This window comes from Myotis myotis, unplaced genomic scaffold (genome assembly GCF_014108235.1).
Source record: "Myotis myotis isolate mMyoMyo1 unplaced genomic scaffold, mMyoMyo1.p scaffold_m19_p_18, whole genome shotgun sequence".
Taxonomy (NCBI): Eukaryota; Metazoa; Chordata; class Mammalia; order Chiroptera; family Vespertilionidae; genus Myotis; species Myotis myotis.
In genome coordinates, this window is record NW_023416322.1 from 18,336,163 (window position 1) to 18,363,411 (window position 27,249).

Here is a 27,249-nt window from a genome sequence, read left to right on the forward strand (position 1 = left end):
CCTGTCACTTAATCTGGGGTCTTCTGCCCCCCCCCCCCCCCCCCCCCCGCTTCCTTCGCATGGCATACCTGACCTCTGTTGTGCTTTCTCTCGTGCAGGGCAGCCACTGATCACAATGTGGATAACACAACAGAAATCCTCAGGGAGTGGCTGAAGAATGTGCAGAGGCTCTATCACTACGTGGAATGGAGGCCCATGGATGAGCCTGAGTGAGTAGCAAGAGGACATTCTGTGAACTCACTACGGGCCCTTCTTCCCTTAACCAGTTTTCCAGCCATCCGGGCTTCTAGCCTTGGAGGCGCCTGTGACCTTTCTTTGCTTTTCATCTGCATCTCTAGTAAGTTTCTTTCTTTGGCAGATCTTTATCTTTCTCCCTTCCTCTTTACTCCAGCAGGTCCCAGCCAAGTTCCAGTTCTCATGAGTTCACAAGTAAATCACCGTGGCGATCCGTGTTTTAAAATAGTGATAATATTGATTCACATTTTGAGTGTAAACCTTTTCTACTTGAGGGATCACAGTGAAAAGTGTGTATACTTTTTATATACACCTTGCTTTTTCACTTACCATATCTTGATAATCATTCTATAGTTAAGTAGCTTCTTCGTTATCTTTATGACTGCAGAGTATCCATTGTATGGAAATACCATAATTATATAATCAATCTCTTACTGGTGGGCATTTAGGTTATTTCTAATCTTAACCAGACCAATTAGGTGCTTCCATCTTCAAGTCATTCTACATATCTTGCTATCAAATCAATCTACCTAAAATACTAATGGGTTAGTTTTTCTGTTAAAAAGACTCCAGTGACTCTCACACTTAGCAACCATACCTATGCAATCACATTTCCTGATTCTTCCTCCCAGAAATGACTGCTTTTCTAGAATTTTCCTTTTATTTTCAATCCCAAACTTTTGCTGCTGTAGGTTTCTTCTCCTAGAAGATCCTTCTTTCTTTATAACCAATTCTTATCCCAAATCCCACCTCCTACCGAAAGCTGTTGCCAGTCATTTCAATTACAGAGCTCTCTCTCTCTCTCTCTCTCTCTCTCTCTCTCTCTCTCTCAGCACGTGTGTTGCTTATTTTTTCCATCATTCTTTTAGATACAACCGTACACTTCACGAACATAAACTATGTAACCTGTGCATTTTTCCAAGTTTCTGAGTTCTTTGTCGGGGGCTAAAGTACACAGATTACATTTCCCCCAATGCAGTTTTTGGCAGGCACAAAATTAATACTTGTTGAACAAATGAGTGAATGAGTAAATATATTACTGTTGTACATATTCCCAAGGCTACTACAATTCCAGCTTACGGAACTGTATAAGTAGAATGAATTGAGTTGCCTAAATTTTTGCCCAGGATAAGTCATTTATTGAAAGCCAAATTTGTATGATAAGTGCCATTCCAGAACAAATTTTTGTCCTTCTAGTCTCTCTGTATATAATTCTTTTATTATATGTGTATTCATGTATATACATATCTCAAATCCCAGCTTGTGATCCATATATCAAGCAACATTTAACTACAAAATTTGAACACTATAAAAATTCTTGAACACCCTTTTGGAGTCCCTTATAATGGAATTTGGCATCATTAGAATGGCCCTGAAAGACTTTATGTTCCTACCTTGTATCCTGGTAATTTTCTCTATAGCCAATTTTTGACTAAATATGTTGTATGCCAAGGCCAGTGTGAAAAATATTAGAAGAGGCATTTGGGAGGGGGGTGATATATTCAGCAAAACAGGAATTGCACTGCTTTTCCTTGAAGCAATAATAGGGGAAAGCATCCCAAAGAATTCCTGTGCAGTACATAGTTTTATTCATCATATTTGTATAGTTTTTTGCGATTTTTCATTCTCTAAGGCTTGTGTACTACCAGCACAGCTCTAAGAACTTGAAGTGGTGGCCAGTTTGGGCCACTGTGGCAATGTCAATGCCCATGCCAATGAGGAGTTTTCAGAAGGATTCTTGAGGGCACAGCACCCATCGGCCTATGTGGCCATGCGAGAGCCTGGGGCCGGCCTTTCTGAGGATGCTGATGGAGATCCCAAGGACTATGCATTGCTCCATGACCTCCCTTCACCCGGGATACAGCCATGTGTTCGCTTCTGTGGCATCCTTTCCTGAGACTTGCCCAAGTAAATTAAACCTTTCTTTCCCCTGGGAAACTCACATTTTTATGCTACAAATATACCTGATGGCAAAAATGTATTTTAAGAAGTATCTAGGAACATGAGCTTTGGGGTTATGCCTGGGTTTAAATCCTGACTGTGCCCTTTATTAACTACATAGCATTAAGCAAATGGCTCAAACTGCTCTTCACCAATTTCTTCATCTGTGAAACGGGGAGAATAGTAATACAGTTGGTGGGTCCCATATCTGCAATTCAATTGTGTATCAAAAGTATTCAGAAAAAAAATTATCATTTTTTGCTGGTGTGTGTACAGTGTATCTACAATGCATCTATACTGATCATGTACAGACTTTTTCTAGTCATTATTCCCTAAACAATAAAGGATAACAACTATTTACATCGCATTTATATTGTTCTGTGTATTCAAAATAATCTTTAGAGAACATTTAAAATATACGGGAAAATGTGTACAGGTTATATGCAAATGCTTCACCATTTTATAGAAGGGACTTGAGCATCCACAGATGCTGGTAACCACGGGGGTCCTGAAACCAATACCTCTCGGATACTCAGAGACAATTCTACTTACCTAGTCGGGACTCGGCAGGTTCCCTTTAGAACCCACTGAACTATTTCACATGAAGATTCCTGTGTACAGTAAGCAGAAGTCCTTGCTCTCTCCTGGCTCTAGTTTCTTTATGTGTATGTGGGGATGATACTAACAAGAACAGTATCTACTTCAAGCGAGGGTGAGTGGAAGATTCAATGAGTTTCTACATAGTGCCTGGAATATATAGGCACTCAGTAATTAAAGCTGCTACTACTACTATTATTTATTATTATTTTAGGTCTTATCCTGATGAAATTGGTCCAAAGCACTGGCCGGCCTCCCGGTTTGCCCATGTGATGAAACTACGACAGGCAGCCCTTCGAACTGCGAGGGAAAAATGGTCAGACTACATTCTGGTAAAATCAGATGTTTGATTTCTTGACAACTGTTATCTAGAATATGTCCACATCAGTTGTCCGAAAACTAGGACTGTGGGATCAAGTAAAACAATCTTATGTTTAGGTCCTACCTTCTCTACTTTTTAATAAAGGAGGAAATGTTGGGAATTTAATATTGAAATACCCGGATTTCATCTCAGACCCACTTCGGACATGTATTTTCAGTAAGCAAACAAGCTCTTGAATTATTCACTCTCTTTCATAGAACAGGCATAAAAATCCAAATCTTTGTAGCTCATGGGAGATGCTGTAGGTAAAATAATATAGTCTGAATAACTTTTCAGAGGAATTAAATTAATTGTAAAAAAAGAGATTCAAATGAACAGCTCTGAAACGCCATTCCCTTTCACTCCTGAGTGGCTTGGGGAAATGGCACCTCTTTCTTGGCTTCCTGCTTGCTCCCCATGATGCTGGGCTCTGGTGGTGAATTTCCATCACTTCCGTTAGAGGTTCCATCACTTCCGTTAGAACTTTGAGGTGGTCCAGAACGTGCTGGACTTGATGATCAGGAATCAATATGTTGTTCCATCCTTGTCCTCCATGAACCTCTCTCCACTAGAAAGGACATCTTCTTAAGCAGCTACAGTTCCCATTTCCCTTTTGAATATTGTGGGTTGGGTCCTGGTTGCGTGTGTCCCCAGCGTGGTAACACCAATTCATTGCCTGGTGCCTTTTGCGGAGCTGAACATGTAGAAGTTAGACTAAGTGTGTTTAGTCTGAATGAAAGCCATCCTGTTGCAGTGAGCTCCCGTAAGGAGAACATAGATAACTGGTGCCACATCTCATGAGCCAGCCTCTGTGATCCTCGGGAGGTGTTGGGTTACTCCCGAACCCATGATGACAAGTATCTTTTCACCTGACTTTATCTTTTTCTTTTCCTAGTTCATAGATGTTGACAACTTCCTGACTAATCCACAGACCCTCAATCTACTGATTGCCGAAAACAAAACCATCGTGGCCCCCATGCTGGAGTCTCGGGGCCTGTACTCCAATTTCTGGTGCGGAATCACACCTCAGGCAAGTCTTTGGCTAAGGAGTGAAAACTATGAGTTTTAACAAGGCGGCCCCGAGTCACCAATAGCCCTAGTAACCTTTTTCTCATTGCCTCCTTTGAAAGATGCATGCCACTTCAGAGCAAGCATTTTCAGGAAAGGAAATATATCCAGGTCCAATGCCACAACCCAGTGAGTGCTTCTGAATTAATGAATTATGAAGAAAACATTCTAGTGACTTTAGCATTAGAAGCTTAAATGAACCAATAAAGCTTGCTGGGATTTGTACTTTTTTTCTTTCTGACTCAGAGATTTTTTTTAAAAATTTAATAGGTGGTGTGTTTGATGTTTTTGTTTTTGTTTGTGTTTTTTATTTTTTTGTCATTAACACTATCATAAGAATACTATAGAAAAATTTAAAAATGAAAAAAGATAAAAATATCATGTTAACCCCCACCACCCTAACATCATAGATAACAGTTTGCATTTCCTTAATAACTGTATCAAGTGGCTACAGTGCAACTTAACCTTTCTCTTAGTTTAAAAACATTTAAGTTGTTTGCAACTTTTAACTATTGTAAGGATCGTCATGATTAAGATAATTTTTTGTATTTAATATTATTTCTTTAGGATAGCTCTTAGAAGTGGAATTACTTAGTCAAAGAGTATAAATATTTTTATGACCTTTGATATATGTTGCCAAATTTATTTCTAAAGAGATCCAATAATTAGAACTCCTATGGTAGCTTGTTTTTACAAAATTCATGTTAAAATCAGAATTCTTTTATTTCCATCACCTCTCTTTTCCACTGTAAAATCTTTAAAGTCTAGAGATCTGTTACAGTGAATGCTTACGGCTGGTTATAGTTTTACTCTTTAGTTAATAAATGCGAGAGATAAACTGATCAATGTCGTATATATCAATATAGAATAAAGATGTGCTTAAGGAAAAAAAAAATATATATATATATGTTAGATGTGGTCTCAGACCCAAGGGGCTAAAATTGTGAGTCCCTCTTTTATATTTTGTTTGGTTTGGGGCCAAATGATAAAGGTTTAATAACTGGCTCCCTGTGGGAGGAAAATCCTGATTGGTAACATTTGCCAGTTTTCATGGTGTAAATTACTCCCACCATGCAGACTACTTAAATGTTGTTTAAGCTAAGGGAAAGGTTAAGTAAATTGCAGTGTAGCTACTTGATGAGATAATTATTAAAAATATGCATAGCTGACATCTGCGGTTCTGTTAGATGGCGGCATTAACTTGATTTTTATTTTTCCAGCTGTCAACATGTCAACTGGCTTGCACAGTTCCTGAAAACATAATAGTCAGTGGCTCTAGCACACTCCTGGACGAGGCATTCCTCTCTCACTACAGTATTTCCCGCAGTCCCAAGAGGTTTCAAATGCATGTTATGAGCCACATCTCTTCTAGGGAAGCATTAAGTTCATATTTGTACAAGTCATTCAGTTCTTGGTCTGGAACGTTCTTTAGGTGCATTTGAATCGACACACGCTTAGTCAATGATCTGCAGTGTCTCGCGTGGCAGAATCACTCGGTTGTTTTTAATGAGTTATGCTGTGACATCAGCCATAAGGGTGGATTATTCTAGGCACTGCAGCCTCCAGGTTTCAATTATCTTCTTGTTTGCTTTCATCATGAAAAGCAAATAGGAGAAATTGCTCACTTATTTTGCACAGTAAGAGTAAAAAACCTGGCCCCGGCTAGTGTGACTCAGTTGGAGCATCATCCTGTACACCAAAATGGTTTGGGGTTTGATTTCCAGTCGGGGCATATACCTAGGTTATGGGTTGGATCCCCTGGTCGAGTGCATGTAGGAGGCAAACATCGATGTTTTTCACGTTGATGTTTCTCTCCCTCCCTCCCTCCCTCCCTCCCTCCCTTCCTCCCTCTCACTTTAAAATCAATAACCATATTCTCAGGTGAGGATTTTTTTTAAGTAAAAATTTGAACACTTTAGGGGCAATTCTAATTTTTGCCCCTCTACTCTTGGCTCCATCCCATCAGGCTTCTGCTGGGGCAGTCAATGATGCCATGTGCTTCAGGCAGGCCCTGGTCTCCAGAGCATCCAAAACAAAGTGGCCCTGGTGTTATTGTCTGGCCAGTGAACAAGAATTATTACCAACAACATTCAACTTACGTGGGGAAAAAAGACACAGTTTTCACCTCTGCCTGTCTGCAGGAGGCATGTTAACTCCCCTTCTCTGCTCCCTTCCTCCCTGCCACCGGGATATTCAGTGATTCATCATCATGATGACATTTCCAATCTTCTCATTCTGAGAATATTGTGCCTAAGTTGTCCAGAACTTTATATTTGACATGCGTTCTTAAAGACCAGCCTTCCCTTTATCCCTTGGGAAAAAAATGTTTTCAAGTTGAAGTATTGGGAGAACCCATGTTCTAATTTAAGGATATTAAGTGATCCTTCATTTAAAAGCTAATAAAAAATTATACTACTGCCGAAGCTGGTTTGGCTCAGTGGATAGAGCGTTGGCCTGTGGACTGAAGGGTCCCAGGTTCGATTCTGGTCAAGGGCATGTACCTGGGTTGCGGGCACATACCCGGTGGGGGATGTACAGGAGGCGGCTGGTCGATGTTTCTCTCTCATCGATGTTTCTGACTCTCTATCTCTCTCCCTTCCTCTCTGTAAAAAATCAATAAAATATATATTTTAAAAAAATTATACTACTAATAATACTCCCTATAATGAACCACAGTTTTCAAAGTATCTTCATAGACCTTAGTGCTTGTGATCCATTCTACGCCGTGTGAGAAGAAACTCAAGGAGATCAAACATGGGCTGAGATCAAACAGCTGGAAGATGGTTCAAGCAACTCTAAGCCTCACATCCTCTAAGTTTCAGTTTGCACGGCTTCAACCTTGCCACGTGGTCAGGGTTAAGGTTAGCTCAGCTGGAACACTCATCTAGACACTAAAGCAGTGGTTCTCAACCTGTGGGTCGCGAGCAATGAAAATACATCCTGCATATCAGATATTTACGTTACGATTCATAACAGTAGCAACATTACAGTTATGAAGTAGCAACGAAAATAATTTTATGGTTGGAGGTCACCACAACATGAGGGTCGTGGCATTAGGAAGGTTGAGAACCACTGCAAGGGATTGCCCGAGGCGTGAAAGAGGCTGCAATGCCTTGTGTGTGGGCCCTGACATCACAACAGAAAATGTGACCACAAAGTCAAGGGATTGGTTGCCCTGTGTGCTTGCCCACAAGGAACTTTCCAAAGGGGAATTCTTTTGAGCAGTGACAGCTCCACCAGAATATTGAATAAAGAACTTCATAGAAAGAAGACCCTATTTCTATGTCTCAGTACTGCATGTTGAGTTAAAAACATTAACCAATGTAATATAGCCATTTTAATAATAGCCAATGATGCTTTCTCAGTGCCAACACTATTATAAGCACTCTCAATTGTTAAGGCATCCATCCCCATGGATTGGATAGGGCCGTCACTTCTGTTTTACAGATGAGGAACTAGGTTGAGTACTCTAACCAATACCTGCAGACAATAAGTAGCAGAGGTGGGATTTGAACTCAGACCGGCAGACACTTCCATTGCTTGGCTTTGCCACCTCTTCATACTCATGCTTTAACCATAAGTCAACATAAATGTACTTCTATGAAATTATTAAATCAAGAGATAGGCTGAAACCTAGCCAGCACCAGTTTGGCTCAGTGGAAAGAGATAGGCTGAAACCAAAATTATTTCTGACAACAGGACACTTTTAGTACTGTTTAATATGTAAATAGCAATTCTTGAGCTCAATCCAAATTCTTAGGCCAAGATTAAAAGAGTGAAGGTGACTTTGCTTGGGGACTTCTAACTGGTGCTGACTTAGAAGGAATCGGCTGGCAGATGACCATGAGAGATGAAGTCTCAGATGAGAGAACATAGCTCCCTGCTTGCTCTTTTGCAGGGCTTCTATAAACGGACCCCGGACTACCTTCAGATCAGAGAATGGAAGAGGATGGGCTGCTTTCCCGTCCCCATGGTCCACTCCACACTCCTGATTGACCTCAGGAAGGAAGCCTCTGACAAGCTCATGTTCTATCCCCCGCACCAGGACTACACCTGGACCTTCGATGACATCATCGTCTTCGCCTTCTCCAGCAGGCAAGCAGGTACTGTTGGTATTGGGTGGCACCGCCCCCAGGGAAACACGGCAAATTACCAGCCTCTTTGTTTTGTGTCTAAGGAAATGGGCTTCCTCTGCAGGTAGTGTTAGAGGCAGTTGATTGCTGCAGTTCTCACCCCAGCACCCTCTGTGTTGCTGTCCCTGCGAGCACCAATGACTAAGAGCCCTTACCCAGAATCCACTTTTGTTACTGAGCAGTGGGAGGAGGGTGTGGGTGGTGGGAGCCAGGGGAAGTTATTGGTTCTCTGTGGTGCTACTGCATTGCTTTGTTCATTGTAGGAGCCCTTTTATTAATCAGAAACTGTGACAGAGACCAAAACAACACTGGCAAAAAATAAAGAAACCCAGACTTTAAAAAGGGAAGATTATTTCTTCTTTAAAAAGTCTGAGCTGGTGCAGTGGCTCTATTCTACACATTTGCAGGGACCCAGGATCCTTCTCCATTGCTTCTCCACTCTCCATGAAGCATCATCCTTAATTGTATGATCCAAGATGTCTCATTACTAGGGATGCGTTCCAGCCATCGAGCGAAAACCAGAGAGGGACGGCAGTGTCTTCCCCTCGAAGGGTACTCATGAAAGTTGAACACGTCACTTCCTCGAATAACCCATTAACCAGCACTTAGTCACAGGACAACACCTAGGGGGCTCAGAATGTTGTCTGTGCAGTCAAGAGCCCCATTCTCCTGCTCTAGAAGAAGGAGAGAGTAGATTTGGGGTGTCAACCACAGTCCCCATCGAAGGTCAGGCAAAGCCAGACTTAAGTCTTTCATGAACCACTAGGAAAGCATTTCCAGAGGCGAGTGTAAGTCTTCTAAAGGAGACAAGTCAGTAGGAATGAAAGTTATTTCTCTTCTGTCACCTGCACATGCCGGCAGGGAGGGCGTAATTCACCAAAGCAGTGAAGATACCCACGTTCCTAAAGCAAAGGTTTATTCTCAGGACGGAAGCCAGGTCCCATGATCAATGAGCCAGAAATGTGTCGCTTAGCCACTAGCCAAAGCGAGTTTAGAAACCAGGCGGATGGTGAATAGACTCGACCGTGTTGTAGACTTGGTAGGAATGAGAATATTTGGTGGGAATGTGGAAGGCTGCTTTTTTCCCCCTTGGCTGACAAGGCCATTGGGACTCCTTGGCCAGATGCAGGCATTTTTAGGCCTGTGTCAAGGCAAAAGCAAGGATCTCGTTCTCCTGTGGGTTGGACGTGTTCCTGAAGGTTCTATGTCAATGTTAATGAAACCGCTTCTTTCCTCCTGGTCTGTGATTGGCTCTGACCTCCCCAGGATGAGAAGCAGACGCAGGGCCTTCTCATTCCTTCTATTTGTGCCAGGCCCTTTGCTTCAGAGCTAGAAGGAAGGACGTTCCAAGAAAGTGAACTGTGAACAGTTACAGTAACGATCCTCGCCTAACAGAGTCCCCTTTACAGCATTGCACAAGGCATTATGGTGACCCGGGCGCTAAATGATGATGATAATTCTTTTAAACCAAGAACTGGATTTGTGGCTAGGAAAGCGACACAGGCTGGGAAGGAATTTGTCAGCTCTGCCCTTCGCTTGTCCTATTCACTCGGCCTTCATTCATTATTGGCCAGACTTCCCAAGGGTCCTCCCGGGACACTGAAAGCAGGTGCAGAGGCCCAAAAGCTGCTTGGTGATTCCCCTCTTTGGGGAGACGAGAGGGAGAAAAGGAAGGTGAGGGGATCAGGGCTCTAGGCCTTCCTCTTGTGCCTACCATCGTGTTAGTCTCTGTGTTTGGGGAGATATTACCTTTCCATGTGGAAACGTAAATATAGTTATGAAACAGTGAAAGCTGAGGGTCAGATGGGTGGTACAAACTGTGAACAGGCCAGGAGACAAGACAGAAAGAATGACTGCATTTGGAGGAATGGAAAAGCTTCCCAGATGGTGGCGTGGTCCTAAGGTAGCCCTTTCACTTTCTTGAAGTCTTTTCAGGAGAGACGTGAATGCAGCCATCGAGTATTTCTGGGCTCTTCCATTTTTAGATCCAAAGCAAAGCACTTCCCTTCCCCCCTGAAAGAGTCTTGATGAAGGATGATATGATTCTTTTGTTCTCACTCTTGCGAAGCTCCCTGGCTGTGCTTCATCCATTGGAGCGTCATTTTTTAACAGTCGAGAAGGAAATAAAGGGTCTGTGTGTCCCAGTTAGGACCATCTAGCCACAAACCTTGATCCTTACTCTTTAAGCTTGGACTTCAGGCATCACCACATCTGGGTGATGAGTGTAAGGGTCAGACCAAGTGCGCCTGGGCACTGGGGTGTGGCTGCCCATCTAGCCCAAGAAGAGGGCACAGGGGTCATAGGCAAGTCTCTGTGGCTGTAATGAGGGCAGGGTCAGGAGTTCACTTCCCATTGTGGCCAGTGATCTGGGTCTGTATCGTGGCCACGGGAACCATCTTTGGCGCCAGCCAGTCATCTTTCAGAGGCAAGATGTGGGTGATCTGCCTCCTGCACATCACTGGTAGTGACCAAAAGTGCCCCCATGTCCAGGGATGGCAATCCTGTGTGGTTACTGGTTCTGAGGCTCGGCTTCCAAATTCTGGGTGGATAAAGAGGCTCGGCATTGGCCTTTCGGGACAGAGGTTTGGCACTAATGACTTACTGTGTGACCTTGGGCCAATCATAACCTCTCTGAATTTTCATCAGAATAAAGATACGTATATCAATTTACAATATTAATGTACTATGTGAGTATAAGAAAATGATGGATATCTTCCTAAGGTAAGTATGTACAGTCCTTTAAGGTGCAGTATCAAAGAGAATTTTGTTTTCCCAGAAGCAGCTTTCACTGAGAGTACCAAATTCCTTCATAGACTTTATCTAGTTATCAACACATTTCCTTTTAAAATTTAACCCTTAATTGTCTAAAACTCATGTTAGAATGGTGACATTTTTTTCCATAGCTAAGTACGTCTGCATTCATTTCTTTCTTTCTTCTTTCTTTCTTTTTCTCTTTCTTTCTTTCTTCCTTTCTTTTTACAGTTTACATTCAACATTATTTAGTTTCGGGTGCACACCATGGTGGTTAGACAATCATATACTTTACAAAGTGTTCCTCCTGATATTTCCAGTACCCAACTGGCAGCATACATAGTTATTACAATATTATTGACTATATTCCCTATGCTGAGCTTTACATCCCAGTGGCTGTTTTGTAACTACCAATTTGTTTTTCTTAATCCCTTCACCTTTTTCACCCAGTCCCCCAAACCCCCTCTACTCTGGCAAACATCAGTCTGTTCCCTGTGTCTGTAAGTCTGTTTCTATTTTGTTTATTTATTTTGTTCTTTAAATTCCACATATAAGTGAGATCATATGGTATTTGTCTTTCTCTGACAGACTTATTTCACTTAGCTTAATACCTTCTAAGTCCATCCATAGTGTTGCAAATGGTAAGATTCCATTCTTTTTCATGGCTGAGTAATATTCCATTATATACATCTACCACAGCTTTTTTTATCCACTTGTCTATTGATGGACACTTGGGCTGTTTCCATAGCTTGGCTATTGTAAATAACACTGCAGTAAACATAGGGATGAGATTATTATTTTGAATTAGTGTTTTAGGTTTCTAGAATGGTCCGATTTATCTGCTGTTCTTATTGGTGACGATGCCTGGCCTGGAGCCTCTGATGCACTCTAATCTGAGTGGTGCCACAGCTGTCACCCTGGGACCCTCTTCTCTTCCCTTCGTCATTGACTGTCCTCTTTACAGTGTCCCATCTTCCTTATTATTTGTAACCCTCCTCCACTTCTCTTCCTCCCTCCCCGCCCCCCCCTCCCCGCCGCCCCTCCTCTTCCTTCTCCTCCTCCTTCTTCCACATCATCCAGTAACTTGGTGAGACCGTGTGATGGAAAGTAAACAATTATTACTTTGCATGTTTGAACATGCCTCTCTTGTTTCCTCACTTGATGGATAGCTCAGCTGGGTCTCATGTCCTCTTTTTACTGAAGCTTTGGAAAGCTGAATGGCAACTTTGGAAAGTTGAAGGGCTGAGAGGCAACCTAAACCTGAAATCACTTTTCTTCTCCCTTCTGAATTCATCATGACTTGCAAGAGGGTAGCTTTGGGTTTGAAGTTCCCCAGAAGCCTTCGTGCGGGCGCACAGCAGAGCTAATGACTTCACTCGGTGAAGGCAAGAGAAGTGACAGTGATTGGTGGGCCAACCCTGATTCAGCCAGAGTCAGCAAAGGAGAGGATAGAAGCTCTTTTCTTCCCTGTTCTTTTCAGTTAATGCCGTGAGACAGCTGATTTGGCAGGTGATCCAGCTGACCGGAGGAAATCTCATCTGCACAAAATAGAGAAGGCTCTGTGCAGGTAGTTCTCTCTCTGGAAAACATAGATGATTCTAGCAATTAGCAAGTCAGAAGCTTGGACATATGGACCAGAGCTTGGCAGACTCATTCTTTTAATGAAGCAATCTTCTCATTAGTCAAAACTGTGTCTGCTGCTGCATCCCTAGGAGACCATCTTGATCCCTACATTCCTAGCTATCTGGTTGAACACAGATGCTGTGTAATATAACTCTCAGAACTAGCCAGCTGGGGCTATAAGACCAGTGTTGAATACGAGAGGGCTGTGGCATATTTCTGGCAGGTTCTTCACAGGCCTTGAGATGCAGACTTTCTTTTGTTCCTTTATGAATTTGTTCTAGAAGTTTCATGTCCATTGGTTGACACCAAATCCAGGAAACTTGCTCTCAGGGAGCTTGCTCATAGAAGAAATAAAACTAAAGAGAGTCATGGAGAATTTAAATTTCCTTGCTTTTTATTTTTTGTTCTACATGTGCCTAGATTTAGCTCTCATAATCTGTCAGCCTTACAGGATTTTCCTGTTTGCTTTCATATCAAATATGGATTTTATTCCTCATTCTCTCGTTATTTCCTGTTGGTGGATTGCAGTGTTCTATTCTGTTCTCTGGAACGGGAATTCCTTGCCTCCTTTTTGATCCCTTCATGCCTCTAGTGTTCATTTCAGACCACAACTATGCTTGTTCTTTAGAGAGAGAAAATCAATTTCCTCTGAGCTGAAGAATGGCCCAGGCTTTTTATTAGACCCCAATGCTGTGTTATAGTTTCTTAATAAAGGAGCATTTTTGAGGTCTGCAGACAGTGCCTGAAACAGCTACTTGTTCAATATCAGAGCCAAACCCAGCACCAGCCACAGTCAGCCTCCTTTTCCATAGTTATCACTACAGAACTAACAAGTGTTGTTTTCTGATTGGTCGCCTTTGTCCCTCTCTTGGGTCCTCAGGCATCCAGATGTACCTCTGCAACAGAGAGCACTACGGCTACCTGCCCATCCCCCTGAAGCCCCATCAGACCCTGCAGGACGACGTCGAAACCCTCATCCATGTGCAGATAGAAGCAATGAGTGAGTGACCCAAGAACCTGTGGTGGCTCTTGTTCCACTGCCACCATGACCACCACAGAAACACCTCCCCTGCCCCGGGACTGGAGTCTCACAGCCATCAGTCTGCCTCGGCTGAAACATGGCTATTCATTTGCTCCTTTGTTCTTAAACTTTCCCTAACGTGAAATGTGAACATGACAAAGTCTTTTCCCTCAGGGAGCATCCGTCCAGGTGGAGAACTGGGTACACAGTAAATGCATTTCACACAATGTCATCAGGGCTATAATGGAGCTTTGTATTGGGTTTTAAACTCTAACGTTGCTGCTTTCTAATTATATGACTTTGGGCAAGTAATCTAACTTGTTTAGTTGTACAATGGAGATGATGAAAAGTTGTAGACTTTGGGGGAAGATGTTCAATGATATATATAAAAAGTCTAATAACTACAACAATAATTATGACTTCATCTTACTAATAGTTTATGATGTATCAGATACCATACTAAGCATTTAAATATATTTTAATTGATTTCAGAGAGGAAGGGAGAGGGAGAGAGAGATAGAAACGTCAATGATGAGAGAGAATCATTGATTGGCTACTTCCTGCACACCCCCTACTGGGGATCAAGCCTGCAACCCGGGCATGTGCCTTTGACCGGAATCAAACCTGGGACTCTTCAGTCTGCAGGCTGATGCTCTATCCACTAAGTCAAACCAGCTAAGGCTACTTTATACATTGTCTCATTAATCCTTACAACAGAGCAGTGAAAGGGGTTTTATTATCTCCATATTAAAGATGAAAAATTTGAGGCATAGAGAGTTTAAGTAACTTGCCCCAGATCCTCCTGCTAAGGAAATGACAGCTTGGGTTTTGAACCAATCTTGTTGTCTCCAAAACTTGTATCCTTACACACCATGTTGTTATTGCCTACAGGTCTACATGATGTCAGGATTAGTAGAGGCTCAGTAATCAGTAGCTACACTAATTATTATGTATAATGTACAGGTCGCTAAGGAGAAAGCTACAGATCCACCCTGCGCAGGGAAGGATGTTGGAAATGGCTTCCCAAAGGAGGGCATATTTGCACTGAATTGTCACACAGGATCTAAGAAATTCAGTTGTTCATCACTAGAGCACAGGATGTGTGCATGTGGGCAGGATGTGAGCCCAGTCAGAATGACCTCTAATGTATAAGAAAGGTCACTCGAACTATGGTATGGACACTACAGTATAGGGCAGTGATGGCGAACCTATGACACGCGTGTCAGAGGTGACACGCGAACTCATTTTTTTGGTTGATTTTTCTTTGTTAAATGGCATTTAAATATATAAAATAAATATCAAAAATATAAGTCTTTGTTTTACTATGGTTGCAAATATTTTAAAAAATTTCTATATGTGACACGGCATCAGAGTTAAGTTAGGGTTTTTCAAAATGCTGACACGCCGAGCTCAAAAGGTTCGCTATCACTGGTATAGGGGGTCCAGTATATCTCTCTGGGTGAGGGAAGATGGTGTTTGGGATGTAAGCTGTATCAGGGAGGAGATGAAAAGCAAGCAGATTTAGGATATGTTTTGGTGGTGGAGCCAACAGGACTTACAGAGACGTGGATGCAGCCCGTGAGGAAAGAAAGGAATCAAGGATGGCTCCAGGATTTTGGCCTGGTTTACCATTTAATGAAGTGGGAAAGGCTTCATGGGAAAAGACTCGGGAGAGAAGTTTTGGTGATGTAAGTTTAAGATATTTATTGAACATCTGAATGGAAAGATTAGGAGATACTTGGCTCTATGAATCTGGAGTTCAGGAAGAGACTCCAGCTGGAGACAGACATTTGAGGTCATTCGAATTAAAAGGATATTTGAAGCCATGGAACAGAGTGAACTTGTTTAGTAATAGAACATCGAAAGAGAAGAGGAGAGGGAGGAGGACAGATCCCTGGGGGAGACGAACAGCCAGAAAGCTGGAAGGAAAAAATGAGAACTGTTCAAGAAGGAGCCAGATGCTGCTGAGAAGTCAAGTAAAGTGAGGATAGAGAATTGATTATTTGTTCTGTCCAGATAGACATCTGTGGTGACCTTGATAAGAGCCACTTCAGTGAAACGATGGGGACACAAGCCCATTGGAGTGGGCTGAAGAGAGAACAATGGGGAGATGAGAGAATGGGATCTTGCTGGGATGGAGAATTAGAGGAATAAGATGGTGACTGGAAGGCAGTGAGAGATCAAGGCAGAGGTTGTTATGTTTTGTGTGTTATTTTTTAAGATAGGATTTTAGCATATTTGTGTGCTGAGAAGGAGAACAGATAAGGAGAACTTGATGGTGTAGAAGAGAGGAAGATGACTGTTAAGGCTGAAGACCTTGAGAAAACAAAAGGCGTTGTAAGCCAGGGCAACATTAGAGAGGTTGTCCTAGATAAGAACAGGGATGCTTCTCCCACGGTAGACAATGGGTAGAAGTCAGAACGTGTGGGTACAGATGCTTCTGAGTTTGTAAACTTGAGGTCAAAGGAAAAGGCAGGACTAATTTGACTTTGAATATTTTCTCTATGACATATGTACTCCAATCAACAGCTTGAGAGAGATGTTGGAGATTTCAGAAGAAAGAAAAAGGCATAAAATATATCTTTCAGAAAACAGAAAGTAAATTTACTATGGAAGTATATAGTTGCATATTTGGCAGTGTTGAGTGCCAATTTGACATCTGTGGTTATAGTTTTGAAATGACTCAGTCAGAACAACTATGTGAATTTCTCTTGCGGAATTTTTCTCGGTGCTGTGTAAATGGACAATTGAATTTAACCAAGATTGGGGTTTTGCTAAACAAGATCAATGGAAGAGATTTAAGAGTGTTTACTAGGAATGGTTAGAGTACTGGACCATGAGGTCTGGGTTGGGTACTGATGGAAGCAAGGCATGAAGGGCATGATGGGTGCAGGCATGGTAGTGGGTCACTGAAGGAATGCTTGCTGGTACTAAGGTCTAGGACCTGGGAGTCACTAGGCTGTTAGACAGATCCACATGGATGCTGGGGTTTCTAAGAATGATAACAGTGAGACCATGAGCCAGAAGCCATAGTCATCAGTGGCTGAAGGGGCCTGATGAGGATGGTATGAAAATAAGCATCAGAGAGGCTGGGAGTTTTGAAGGATGAAGGATGAACAGTTTGGAATGAGTGGTGGGAGCTGCACAGAAATTTGTGGATGTGCTTCCTGTACAGCAAATTTGGGGATGAATTACAGGAAGCTAGAGCTTATGAAAGTGTTAGAAGTAAATAGGTATGAGATATGAGAAGTTTGCTCTTGCAAGTCAGAGCATGAGATGATGGAAATCTTAGGTGCCCATTTTCTTTTTTTTTTTCTTTTTTTTATTTTTTCTTTTTTTTAATTTTATTGCTTAAATTATTACAAAGGGTATTACATATGTGTCCATTCCCCCCCCCCCCCCCGCCCTAGACAGTCCCCTAGCAGGTGCCCATTTTCAGCAATGACATTTTGAGGCAAGAGAATGTCATGTAGATTATTAAGAATATTGGATCTGCCCTGGCCAGTGTGGCTCAGTTGGTTGGGCATCATCCCGTGCAACAGAAGGTTGCTGGTTTAATTCGTAGTCAGAGCACATGCCCAGATTGCGGGCTTGACCCCAGTTGAGGGGGGCAGGGGAGAGCTGATCAATGTTTCGCTCTCACTTCGATGTTTCCTTCTTTCCCTCTCCCTTCTTCTCTCTCTAAAAATCAATAAAAATATTAAAAATATTAAAAAGAATATTGGATCTGAAGTCATGAGGTCTAAAACTGAGTTCTAGCTCCTCCCATCACTCACTATTTGACCTTGGGCAAGTCTATATCTAGGTTGGTCTGAATTTCTTCATCTCTACAAAAGAACAACAATAAATAAAAGAAGCTATAAAATGATGTGGTGAATATGAAAGCACTTAAATTATAAAACACTTGAGTGTCACGGTCAAGAACAGAGCTCTTTTTGTGGAAGAAAATCATATTTTCAACAGTGTGCACAATGAGTTAGAATGAGGCAAGAGTAAGAGCACGTGAGTGTTTAGAAAATACTAAAACACCCCAAGCATGGTGAATGAGCACCTGAGCTAGGGTGGTGGCTAGAGCAATGGAAGTTCAGAAGAAGTTATAGAGAAGTGTTAGGATTTGGTGCAAGCATAATTTCTCAAATACTTTTCCAAGTGTGACTGGGCTGGTATGTTGTATGCTGGATGGTGGGTGCTCCAGAAGCAAGGACTTAGCTAACTGAGCTACTATGAACCCAGACCCATTGCCCAATGCCAACTTGGCTCCAAGGACTACCAAGGAATAGCTTTGGTGGCAGGGTAGAGCTTGGTTCAGATATCAGTTCTATCAGACCTGTGACCTTGGGCAAGTCATTTAAGCCTTTGTTTCCCTATCTGTAAAATAAGGACACTCATAGCTATCCCATGGTACATGTTGTAAAGATTAAATAAATGTGATTGCATATGCCAAGAGTGTGTAGCCCAGAATTCAGTAAGTGATAAGAACTCTGTCACAATAGCTATTATTATTATTCCTAGATCTTTATTGAACCTATCCAGGAGCCAAAGAAACATGTTGCACCAAATGTTGGTATAGGGAGGGAATATGTATCGAGAGGGATTCAATGAGGGTCTAGATCAATTATGAATGATGGAGTCAGAAATGACTCCAAACAACCTGGGATATACCTAAGAGTCAAGTAAGTTTCTTAGGTCTAGCTCACATCATTTCCTGTTTTTCCTATGGCTTAGTTCTCTGTCTTCAGTGGCAAAACCCAGGCTTATTTATCTAATTTTTGCTCAATGGTGGTTTTCAGGAGCCAGCCACTTTGGGCTTTTGGGGGGGCACTTCTCCTATGAATGCAATGGCCTCCCATGTTTGATGGAAACAGAGTGGCTAAAAGCAGTCTGTTTGGCTGACATGTTAAAGCCACACAGGTCATGTGAGTGCCAAACAAAGACCAAGAGTGTGGAAAGGGTAACTGAAAAAATAACCCCCTCCCAAGTATCAGAAGGCTCGAGGAGGGAGAGCTAGACGGCTTCTCAAACAACGGTATAAACAAGGAGGAGTTTATAAGTTACGTTTCTTTCTCTTACAAATCTAAGTCTGTACATGGTGGATCCTCAATAAATATTTGTTGATGTTAAAAGCAACTAGTGAGGAGTGAGGTGGAACAGAAAGGACCCAAACATTCGGGGTTGCTAATGGCAACAGAAACATGTGCTCTATGTTCGCACAGAAATTGGACGGATAGGTCAGGGCTGATGTAAGAGCCCAACTCTAAAGTTTGGCTTAGGAAACCTGTCTCGCTGTCTTCTAGAACTTCACATTACTTGGTCATTAATATCCCAGTGAGGGGACAGTATCTCAGTCAGGATGAGGCAAGTTATGCGGGTATATCAAACGGTGCCCAAATCTCCTCAGCTCAATCCAGCAATGGCTTATGCCTGGCTGCCCAAAGTCTGCTGCGGTCTGATGTCTTCCCTGGGCGGTTGCCCTCCATATGTGGGTACAGCACGCTGGGCTGCTCCAAATGAGTGGCTTCTCCATATCACTGTGGGGGCTGGGTCTGGTGAGAGAGGGAGGGTTTGGAGAGTGGAGCAATGGGAATTCACATGGTCGTGACCAACTTCAAGGGTGAGGAACTGTTTTCCTCTCGCGTCCCTGGAACGGAGGAGTATGGATGCTGCTGAACCATCCATTAAGGACCATCACCCATAGGTCTTCAAACAACCCACGTACCAGCTTTCACTTTAAATTCTGTGTTATCTCTTTAAGAAAAACCAAATGAGTGCTTTGAATATGTGCAATACCAAAAGTCTCCCAGACTCTCTCAGGTTTTTCAACACCATGGCTATCCATCTTTAACATATATTGCTTGCGAAGAGAGTTGTTTTGTTTTGTTTTTTAGTTTCAAATAATTAAAACTTTTGTGAGTTAAGATACGATGTTCCTTCCATGTGGAAACTTCCTCCTTAGCCCTGTTCCAGGTTCTGGGACGTGGGCTGGCCCTCGGAGCTGAGCTTGTATTGAAATAAAGGACCTTTTGTGTACCTGTAGCTAACCCTGCCTGGCTGGTATAAAAATAGTCCTAGGCTTTGACAATTTTAACTGTATAGGAAAAGCATTATTCCGAGAGGGTCTGGCCTATTTCTGAGCCTTTTCATCATTGGCCACAGTAAGTTATCCTGGGCTAAGAGTTATTGAGTATTTATTATGTTAATTTACTGTGCCTGCCTGGCATGCCGGTAACATTTAAATTTTACAACATCCTAAAAGATACACATTTATTATCTTGATTTTACACACAAAGAAAGGGGCTAAGAGAAGTCACCTAACTATTCCAGACTTTCACAAACCTAACTCTGGACCCAGGTCATCTGACTACAGAGCCCTCACCCTTATCCGTTGCCCTAAATGCTCTGACAAGTCTTTGTTTAAAAATATTTTTTTACTGATTTCAGAAAGGAAGGCAGAGGGAGAGAGAGAGAGAAACATCAATGATGAGAGAGAATCATTGATCAGCTGCCTCTTGCAAGCCCCCTACTGGGAATCAAGCCCACAACCCAGCATGTACCCTGATCGGGAATTGAACCATGACCTCCTGGTTCATAGGTCAACACTCAACCACTGAGCCACACTGGCAGGGCATCTGACAATAAGTCTTATGGGAAATGGAACAAATACTACAATCAGCATATAAACAAGTGCTCTCAAAGCCAGGCTCCTGGCTGGCAGGGCTCTTGTGTAGCCACTCAGTCCTGGAGAGGTGCTGAGTGCTTGTCCCTGCCCTGGACACGCAGGTTGTGTTCCTCGAGATCAGGCATGTGGATGCATTTCTGTTCTCTGACATGCACTAACAAAGCCCTCTGCGTGTTTCTTGTGTCTTCCAGTTGACCGTCCTCCAATGGAACCCTCCCAGTTTGTCTCAGTTGTCCCTAAATACCCAGACAAGATGGGATTTGATGAGGTAGGAAAGGTGTCTATGTGTGTGTGCACATATGTGCAAGGGTTTAACATGCTTGTATGTTTATATCGGTGCACAGGCCTGAGCATAGGTCTGGGAGCCAACAAGATGGGCGTGGCTACTGAAAAGAAACTGAGGTCTTAGGAAAAATTACTCACTTTTTGTTGTGCCTCAGTTTTCTTATCTTAAAAAAGGAGCATCATGGTAAAAGTGACTTAACCATTCAGCCGGAAAGAAGATATTGTTGCGTGGTGAAAGTGAATTTGATGCTTTTTTTTCTAAAATATTGCCACAGTTTATCAACCTTTTTATCAAGACTCAAGGGTAAGGTAAAGAGGATATGTGTTTTCGGGATTAGAGAACTTGAACTTGACTCTGAGTGGGTGGAAACTGTGCTGGACCACTCTGAGCTTTATGTTCTCTCTGCTGTTCTTCCAAGGAAAAAGGTTGGAGGGTAGGGTTGAGAGGACAAAGGAAAAAGAGAACGAAGAAACTGTTCTAAAATTCTGCCTTTCCCCAGGCAAGAATTTCATAATAGCTTGCTCAGGGCCATGCTTGTCAGTAAGTTTCAATTGCATAAAGAATGAAGCAGAAATAAAGAGATGCCTCTCTTGGTAATATGCCCAACATATATGATCCTTGGCAGGGCCAAGTCACTGGCTCCTCCATGGTTCCTCATGTCCTGTATTCAGGAACTTGGTGGTCTAGAGGTGAGTCAGGAATCCACACACCGGGTGCTTTCTCACGGAATCTGGATAGGTTATAGGCCAAGCTTTGTGCTCTGTGCCCATTGCGGCTGTTCCATTGAAAGGAAAGTCCTTATTTATCACCTGGTATCATATAATGCATGTTCCATAAGTACAGCCATGTAAAGAGCTGCTGGCACTGGGAAATGGGGTTCTGTCTATAAAATTGACTTGGGGGCTGAACTTCTGAGGTGGGAAGAAGTCTTTCATGACTATCAGGTGGGAAAGAGCACTACTAAGCAATTTCCACAGAGGGCTGAATGAGGAGAGATGATTGGAAGCGTGGGAGAGAGGACTTGAAGTATAAATGGCTTTAAAAACCATCAGGCTGCAGAGAATGTTGGTCTGCACCGTGCATTGAATGGGCTCCCATGTGTCACTGTAGCTTTCCTCCCCTGGAGCTCCTGGCTCTCCAGGTAAAAGAGCCTGTGTCTTCACATATGTCATCTTCCTTCTATAAACACATTCCCTTAAGGACCAAACAGAAGCAAGTAAACGGGACAGGAACAGGATCTTCTAGCTCTGGTCTTGCATTTGGATGTGGGTGTGACGACTGGGTCACTCGTAGTTGCCTTCTGAAAAGGGCTCACTCTAGGAAGTGACACAGCCTCAGGGACTCAACTCCGGGGCCCAGGGTACTCTTCTCTCTGTCCTGAATAGGATGGTGGAAAAAAAAGATTTTCTGGGCCTTTCCAACCCCTCCCAGGACTCTCCGACCTTGGGTGGTGGTAGTGTCTGGGTTGCATTTGGCTGTGTGGCTCTTTCTCTGTTTACCGTGCACTAAGTATGAGCGAGCTGTCTGTGTTTTTCCTTCGTGGCTGCAGTTTTTATTGCACTTGTCCTGGTAGGAACTGGGACAGGCTTGTTATTTCCTAAAGTCATCCCAGGCCAGAGGTCTTTGGTGTAAGGGGACTTTTTTGTTGTGTTTCTGTTCAGTTTTTGTTTTGTGGTTTGCTCTCCTGGAGTGACCCCAGGTAGCTCCTTGTGTGCCACAAGCAATGCCCTTCCCATATCTGTAAAACGAAGGGGTGGAATATGGCCCATCGCAGTATGAGTCTACTACTGAGGAAGAAAATGAAATATGAAAGACCACCACCCATCAAGTTGTAAAATCACCAGTAACAAGGCCATTGGTCACCATAGAAATTGTGTTTTTTAAAAATAATTACCCAGTTAGGTAAACAAAGGAGGTGATGAAATCATGACGTGCCTGACACACTTCGCCCTAAATCAAGTGGATGATTTTTTAAAGAGGTCATCTTGCCTCCCACCCTCACTTTCTTTGCCCAGAGCTTTATACATGGATGGAAATGAGAATATTTTGTAAGGAAGAGTTGCAGTTTTAGTTAGTGTAGCCTTTTATCCCAATAAATCATATAACATCAATAAACACACTCAGAATGACCATATGAACCAAAGTTTTACCCAATCTAGTCTGAACTGCAGGCTGGTTATAGTTACTTCTTTATTCCAGACATAGCATAAGGCAACCCTGTTATAAAGCGTGAATCATAGACATTTTCCTCTGTCCTGGACTTGAGAGATGAGTTTGTTCAACTCCCTCTTTTTACAAACAAGTGTCTGGACCCTGTAACATGAAATACCACCTCGATGGTTAAAGAGATAGCCATATCATCCGACTCACTCCTGTAGGCTTCTCCTTTTCCATGCCATGTGTCAATCATTTCTTGCTGGCAGCTGAAGTCTCCCTCACTTTGAGGACTAAGTGGGTTTATTACTGCCCATAGGAGAGACCTTGTTAATATATTAATGTACCTATAATAGCATTCATGAGGCTTTAGGTCCTTCTGTGGCCCCTTAAACATGGGAATAGTTAGGACAGCGTCATTATCTGTAACTTCCTGTTATGGCCTGGTAATATGTATGTGTCTAGTGCAGCCATCAGGAATGTAGGGATAACGTGGGTGCACAGGTGGACCCAAGCCCTCGTGGGGGATGAGCTGAGTGCACCTTCTTTGGGACCAGTAGGAGTCCTCTCTATACCTTTTTGCCGGAGTCCAACCCCAGCAGGTCCAGGGGTCCCCAAAGGTGTGGATGGAGTCGGCGAAGAAGGAATGACACAGAGACAGCGTTCAGTTGATCAGCAGCCTAGCCAGGATCTCTAGCCAGGATCTCCAGCCAAGTTCTGGTCTGGATCTCCAGCGAAGTTCTGCTGTTTATTGTCTTGTTACATCCGTATTTATCCCAGTTGATTTTAATCCTGTCAATTTCTATTACAAAGGTTAGGGCGTTTCTTATTTCCATTCCAGGGAGTAAAGATTATGTAGCTTAAGCATGATTGTTTGTAGTGATTAACTACCGGCCTGGCACTTAGTTAAGGAGTTTCATCCCCTCCCTGACTTCAGGGAAAAATTCCTACCTGGGGAAACAACCTTTCTAGGAGAGGCATCCCCTCCCTGACTTCAGGGAAAAATTCCTACCTGGGGAAACAACCTTTCTCGGAGAGGTGACCTTGGTTAAAACACACAGCGCTAAGGGGAGCAAACATATTAAGAACAGTATGCTATATACGCCAGGTCCCTTGAAACATATGCTGTGCAGATGTTTCTTTCCTGCAGCGACTGTGTCAAGCAGCAAGGATGGACCGGCTTCCGGCACCTTTTCCCACAGATCCACATGGAAATTTAGTTTCACTTAAGCCTTTCTTTCCATCTCCCCCTTCTCTCTTCCTCGAAGGGCTGCCCCTGAGGCCATGGCTCCTTCCTTTACCTCCTTCAGAAAAATGCCCTTATCTTTAGGGAAGTTGAATTTTGACACAGAAGCTACTAAAATTGAGACCTTGATCATTACGTTTGGAACCTTTGGAAATAAAAGGAATGTGTTAAAACTAGATTTTTCTTATTCTTTGACTTTAGACAGAGGATATACATTCTAATAATAGCTGGTACTTAGTACCCATGAGACAGGACCATTATTATCCTCGTTTTACAGATGAGGAAACTGAGGCAGAGGAACTGATCTGAGGCAAACACTAGTAAATAACAGGATGGGAACTCAGGTCTGCTGACGAATTTAACCACTTGCCAAGCTGCCTCCTGCCCCTTAGTGCCTATGCCTAGATCTAAGTCACCATTAGCCTCGCGGAGAGCAACTTTTTCAACTTTTCTGTCTCAAAAACAAGGTGGAGGTGTTCACAATGAACATCAGAGAAACAGGGAGGGCTAAGTCACCACAGATGGCTCAGTTTTTAAAGTAAGTCCGTCTGGATTCATGTCATTTGACCTGATATGAAACATAAACCAATCTCCAGTTTCCACTCCCTATCCCAACTGAAGCTTTAAAATGTTGATGCTACATTTACTTAAATTCTCAAACAGCCTAAAAGAAGACTTGAGTCATCTGTGTTTCCTTCTCCTTTTCTCCCTGCGTTAGATTTTCATGATAAATCTCAAACGCAGGAAGGACCGGCGGGACCGCATGCTACGCACCCTGTATGAGCAGGAGATTGAGGTCAAGATCGTGGAGGCTGTGGATGGAAAGTGAGTTGGGTTTCTCTTGAACCTTTGCATCTGGGGTTGGAGTGGGGATGTGTCCTATCTGATGGAGTAGTTCTGGGTGAGGAGAATCTGTGGTCATTGGAATATAGACACATGTTTATAACAGCCCCGTGCAGCCTACCTGGGGAGACATTATGACTCATAGTAGCACAGAAGTTAATTTCACCATGTAGATCTGGACCACAGTCCACTCACCGTCTAGCCATCTCTGCTCTTCATGACGCTGAAGGCTCACGCCAGAAGTGGTGTTCCCGTCTCTGGGGTTCCTGCAGTGGTTGGGGTGGTTCCCAGCTTCCTGCAGTGTATTGGAAAGAATGCGTTCAGAGTTGCATTCAGAGCCTGATTTTGAGCAAAGTATCTACTAGTAAACTTGGGCGACCCAGTGAAAATGAATGGGAAAAGTTCATAATGGTCTGTATATGCTGTTGCATGAGATGCTGGCCACAGTCGGTCTGGGCTGATCGCTTTGCCGAGAATGGCAGGCAAGTCACATGGGGTACATGTTAGCTCCCTTCAGGGGGGTTTGTTATTGCTGCTGTTATTTTCTTTTGTTTTGTTTTGCTTTGACCTTTTATTTGACACTCTCCTTCAAGGCATGGATTTTTGCAAAAACTGCAGTTCCAATGTTATCTGCATGCCTCTAAGGAGGATGGTTAGAAGCTGTAGTGCGAGTTCTTATGACTCCTTCAGAGAATCCCATCAGTGTTTCTTGAAGTGTGGCCGGGACACCCACAGCAGAATCCCCAGGGCCTGGGAAGGGGACTTAATGTTCCTATTTGCCACTTTCCTTCATGAGGAAAATACTTTTTGAAGTTGTCAAAAAAGTGATGATACTTAGAGCTATGTTGGGCATTATGAGGGCTACACCAACTACAAGACACCCTCTCCACAAAGCTCATAAGACCCCCCAGGACACGTGACCCCAGGAGCTCCTAAGGAGTTATGGGAAACCTGGGACGTTTTTCTCAGGGTGCGTGAAGGCTCTGGGGGACACACAGAACTCTCTTTCTGGCTTCCGTGGTGGGGAAATCTCGCCTCGTTCGTTTTCAGATGTGTTCTCTGTTATGCAGGGCGCTCAACACCAGCCAGCTGAAGGCCCTGAACATTGACATGCTGCCTGGGTATCGAGACCCCTACTCCTCCAGGCCACTGACCAGGGGTGAAATCGGCTGCTTCCTTAGCCACTACTCTGTCTGGAAAGAGGTAAATGATGCTGTATGTACATGTGCATTTTGTAATGAGGAGGGAGAGTGGGACTTGGTGGGTGAATGACAGCCAGGTGTAAGGTGAGCCCCTCCCTGTTCTGGAAGTACACTTGAAAGTTGCAGTTGCTCCGTATCTTCCTCTGATGCAAGGCCAGCCACAGACAAGGAGGGGTAGCCTTGGGACCCTTGGGACCATGGCAGGGGAAGACGCCCATGTTCTTAGGGCCACACTCCTGCAGATGCATTCTCATCCTTAGTAGGGATGCCTTGCATGTGTCTAGCATGTCATCATTTTGTAAGTAACTTCATACAAGAAGACCCACAGGAGTCACATGTGGTGGGTCAGGAGGGATGGGCCCATTTTATCCAAGAGGAAATAAATATGTTGTCTAAGCAAGAAGTGGCAGAGCTAGGACTTGAACCCATATCTTACAGATGAGACAGTGGGGGTGGTATTAGAGTGTGGGGCTCTTGATCAAGGTTCAGTTCTCACAGGAAAAGGAAAAGGCTCTGAAGAAGGGCCCCTTGAATGCCTTCTCTCTTTGAATGATCCAGTCTAGGCCTGTCTTTTTTTTTTCTTTAAACTTTAAATGAAACATAAGAGAAATGTATAAAAATATGTAGATTGTAAAACACGGGCCAGTGAAATTTCACAGACTGAACAATGCACCCACGTTAACCAGCACCCAGATCCTGAACAGACTGCCAGCCCCCAGATGCACCCCCTCTACATTTCCTTCTCGTCACTGTCCCCCCGGTCATCACCGTCCTGACTTTTAACGACAGCAAGAGTAGTTTTGTCTTCTTTTGTACTTTTTTAAAAAAATAGATGAATAGAACCATAGGATATGTCCCATCTCTCAACCTTATGTTTGTGAGATTCATCTAGAACATTTAATTTGATTGTAGATCATACATTCTTATTGTTGTAAATATACCACAGTCTATTGATTCATTCTACTGTTGACTTAGAACCCAGTTATGAGCTTTTACATATGCTACTAAACTCCTTATGTTTTAATACTGATTTGTCTAATCAAAAAATACATATCGCCCTAACTGGTTTGGCTCAGTGGCTAGAGCGTTGGCCTGTGGACTGAAGGGTCCCAG

At 43.1% G+C, this 27,249-nt stretch overlaps 1 protein-coding gene across 3 annotated transcripts in view; it reads left to right on the top strand.

Annotated features, from left to right (window-relative positions):
• Positions 1 to 27,249, top strand: part of COLGALT2 (collagen beta(1-O)galactosyltransferase 2) — a 76,751-nt gene that overhangs the window by 43,030 nt on the left and 6,472 nt on the right. For all 3 annotated transcript variants that reach the window (XR_004973359.1, XM_036344117.1, XM_036344116.1), the window contains exons 2-9: positions 99 to 209; positions 2,987 to 3,104; positions 4,029 to 4,163; positions 8,100 to 8,304; positions 13,589 to 13,708; positions 20,597 to 20,673; positions 24,810 to 24,916; positions 26,005 to 26,137. Coding sequence is in view for 2 of the 3 variants with exons in the window: in XM_036344117.1 (XP_036200010.1) it covers positions 99 to 209; positions 2,987 to 3,104; positions 4,029 to 4,163; positions 8,100 to 8,304; positions 13,589 to 13,708; positions 20,597 to 20,673; positions 24,810 to 24,916; positions 26,005 to 26,137 (1,006 nt within the window). In the remaining variant the exon portion in view is untranslated. The remainder of the gene's footprint in view (positions 1 to 98; positions 210 to 2,986; positions 3,105 to 4,028; positions 4,164 to 8,099; positions 8,305 to 13,588; positions 13,709 to 20,596; positions 20,674 to 24,809; positions 24,917 to 26,004; positions 26,138 to 27,249) is intronic.